At 39.1% G+C, this 3,619-nt stretch overlaps 1 protein-coding gene across 1 annotated transcript in view; it reads right to left on the minus strand.

Annotated features, from left to right (window-relative positions):
- The window catches only part of hectd2 (HECT domain containing E3 ubiquitin protein ligase 2), a 58,365-nt gene that overhangs the window by 15,789 nt on the left and 38,957 nt on the right, over window positions 1-3,619 (minus strand). Inside the window, exon 16 of the mRNA XM_015371808.1 lies at window positions 532-619. Coding sequence (XP_015227294.1) covers window positions 532-619 — 88 coding nt within the window. The remainder of the gene's footprint in view (window positions 1-531; window positions 620-3,619) is intronic.

The following is a 3,619-nucleotide window of genomic DNA, read 5'->3' on the forward strand; positions in this document are numbered from 1 at the left end:
AATCAGAAAATAAGTATTTTTTATAAATAAAAAAATATAAAGCTGACTATTAGCTTCTCCATTATTGAACATTATTTTATTTCAGGTTTTTGAGAAAATATTCGACAAAAACACAGATTTATCTTCACAAAGCCTCAGAAGGGAAAGATTTATGTACAAAAGAGTAAACCTGTACATGAAATTAGGTTTTAATAAAATCTTTTTATTATGTTTTTTGTTGTTGGCATTCATATAAATTTACTGGTGTGATAACTTCGTATACGTTTGAATGTATAGCCCCCCCCTGGAAGAACTCCACCATCAGCCATTGCTGCAAACGTCGTTTCAGGTATAAATAATGATCCATTGATCATTCCGTGCTGACCGGACTTTTCCTTTAATAATTCCATCATTAATCCAGTTTGTTTACCATAGATTACTTCCTGCCTGGATCCAGGCTCTGGGGTAAAACATGTTTCGTCTCTGAGCTCGCTCCCTACCTCTAGCTGAGAGTATTTTAAACCTAACTCTGGTGTCCTTGCTTGAACTCACCCTTCCTGTTCTGCTTGGTAACAGGGATCTTGTCTCCACCGGGTTTCAGGTTGTAGGATTTGACGACGCCCATCTCCTCCTGGAACACCTGTAAACAATAAAACACAATTTACCTCCAAAAACCACTGAAAGTCTAACTCCTGCGTTGAGACATAAACCAGAATACCATTGATTATTGGGTGCATCCAGTAAAAGATTTCCGTCTGCTCCTTTTATAATTTCAGCAACCTGCAAGGTGACTTTCTGACTAGAGAAGATGAACATGTTGACCTGACGTGACAACAATCCAGGAGGTCATGGTTGTTGATCAGGAAGCGACTCACACCAACAGCTCCTCTGTTTATTTAAGGATTTCATGCAAACGGCGCCGTGGGCACAACCGACATTTAATGAGTTTGTTTTCCTTCCTTTTTCTCACCATAATTGGTTTGGTGTTCAGATTAGTGGAAAGCATGAGGGTGTAGTGAATGTGGGTTCAAATAAACTCTGTTAATGAAATAGTCAAATTTTTTCTCCTTTATAATCCTGTCACTTTGATAACTTCAATCTAATCCAACTTTATTCATTTCAATTTCAATTAAATTTATTTCTATAGCTCCAATTTACAACAAAATTTCTCAAAAGACCAAAGTGCTCTACAGTGAAACATAACACCATCACACATACTCATAACAACCATACAAACATAAAAGACAAAATTTAACTCAGAACAATAAAATCTATAATAAAATTAAAATAAAAGTAATTCAAAATAATGTGTCACAGACTATATTAAACATCTCACACAGTTTAGAAAGCCGAGGCAAAGAGATTCATTTTTAAGCGAGATTTTAAATCAGACAAAGAAATAGGCAATATAATTTGCAATTGAATGTCGTTCCACATTTTTAGAGCTGCCATAAAGAAAGTACGATCGCCTCTAAGCTTCCTTTTAGTTTTTGTCACCTGAAGAAGCAGGATAGAAAAACCAGAGAGGCTCCACTGCAAAAAACTATCTAAAAATAAATAAAAAATGTCTCAAATTAAGTATATATATCCTTAATTTGGGTAGTTAAATAAGATTAAATTACTCTTAAAATTAGATAATTAGATATTATACTCTTGAAATAGGACAATTCAATTTATTTTCTTATTTTAAATGTAAATTTTCTTATTCCATTGGCAAAGTGTTTCAGTTACTTGCTTAATTAAAGAAAAAAATGCACTAATTCTAAAAAAAATTTACGTAGATTTCAGCTCTATATCCTTAGATTGGTTCTACTGGTTTCTTCCACAGTCTGAAAACCAACTGTTATGGTAACAATCCTCCATCAATCTGCCCTTAGATGTGAGTTAGGCACAATGTTGATACTTTTTAGACTGTTCAGCTTAATGATTTTAGAAACTTTAGATTTTAACTCTGGAAGATGTTTTGAACCAGTTTACCTTTTTGTTTTCCACACATTTTGCTTCTCCTGTAAAGTTTTTCTATCTAAAAGCGTAGATATGTCATAATCGCTGCCCTGACAGGTGACCTAATTGTTCGCTCACCTGTCTAACTCTCCCCGTTACCAATTATCATTCATCTTATCCACCTGCTCCTGCTGCTCCAGCTATCAGGGCCAGATCATTGACTTTCTGCTAGTTGAGTTTGGACATCATTTCTGATTAGTTCATGTTTTGGTTCTGGGAGGCCAGTGGTTAGAGGGTTTTTAATAATTTCTTAGTGTTTCCTGATCAGTCCTGGCTCCTGTCCTCTAAATGTTCCATGATCCTGTTTTTGGCTCAGCAGAGAGAGCTAGTTTAAAGTTCCACAGTTTTCCTGATGTAGCGTCTTGTTCTGCCTCTCAACTGCTGAGCCTACCTGTTTTGCATCCGAACATTTCTGCCTGAACTCTCTGTGGACTCATGGAGCTCCTAACCTGCCTGAACTCTCTGTGGACTCATGGAGCTCCTAACCTGCCTGAACTCTCTGTGGACTCATGGAGCTCCTAACCTGCCTGAACGCTCTGTGGAGTCATGGAACCCCTTGATATTTCTGTTCCTCTTCGGATCCGAACCCCTGACCAGTTTACGGACTCCTGGATCTGGGAACCGTCCTGTTCTGAACTGTCTCCCTGACCGGGCTCAGAATTCTGCCTGTTCTCTGAGGCTGCTGCATCGGCGACACTCTGGGCGGCTCCTGCTGCATCTCTTTGGCAGTCCATCGGCTGAATTCAGACTCATTATTAGGAGCTGGACTGAACCCCCCCCCACACACACAGCAGATACAAAGATCCGCGTTCTGTATGGTTTATTTTATTAAACTTCTTGAACTTTCCCACTGTCTCGCCTAAATTCTGGGACCTAAACTCTGGTCTTATTACATTGATATCGGAGAATGCAACCTTTTCTGACTCCTGTTAAAACTTTGGCATAGGTTAGCTTAGCCACCCTGCTAAATTATATTTCATTCAATTGAAAATAAAATGACATCATCTCTAGCTGCCTGCTGTAGAGCTGAATCCTATTTTTGTGTGAGAAAAAAGGCGTTAACATGGAGGAAAATGTTGAAATAAGTGGAGAAAAGTTCCCACAGACAGACTTCAGAGCTCAGCGGGTGGGTGGAAATGGTCCCACAGTGGTGTGACAGTGAGCAGCCTGTAGATCTCGCTGGAGTTTAACTAACACCTCTGCTCAGGTCTTTACATATTCCGTCCTCACATAAGCTCTATATTTATCCACCGCTGCAACAGAAATGACTCAGCTATTCAGCTCAGGAGCGGCTCTTGTTCTTTATGTGGCGTCACCATTTAGAGGAACTCTGTCATTAAGTCGACATCAGCTAAGACCACGTGGCTAAGAACATGGAAACAGGGACGTATTCAGGTGAACTTTAGGAATATTTAGAGCAGAGATGAAGATGATGTGGTTATATTACTGTCAGGGGTGGATTTAGGACATTAGGGGCCCTAGGCTAAGACAGGCAGGGGCCCCTCTGAATGGAGAAGACATCAAACAGCCCCATTATACAGATAGAGAAATGTTAATAGAATAGACATCCATTATCTGTTCTAGGTTGTGTCCCTCTCTTCTTGTCCCTTTTCTTCTTGTTTTCCTCTCTATGTTT

The sequence above is a fragment of the Cyprinodon variegatus genome, unplaced genomic scaffold (assembly GCF_000732505.1).
Source record: "Cyprinodon variegatus isolate N-32 unplaced genomic scaffold, C_variegatus-1.0 Scaffold65, whole genome shotgun sequence".
NCBI classification, from domain to species: Eukaryota; Metazoa; Chordata; class Actinopteri; order Cyprinodontiformes; family Cyprinodontidae; genus Cyprinodon; species Cyprinodon variegatus.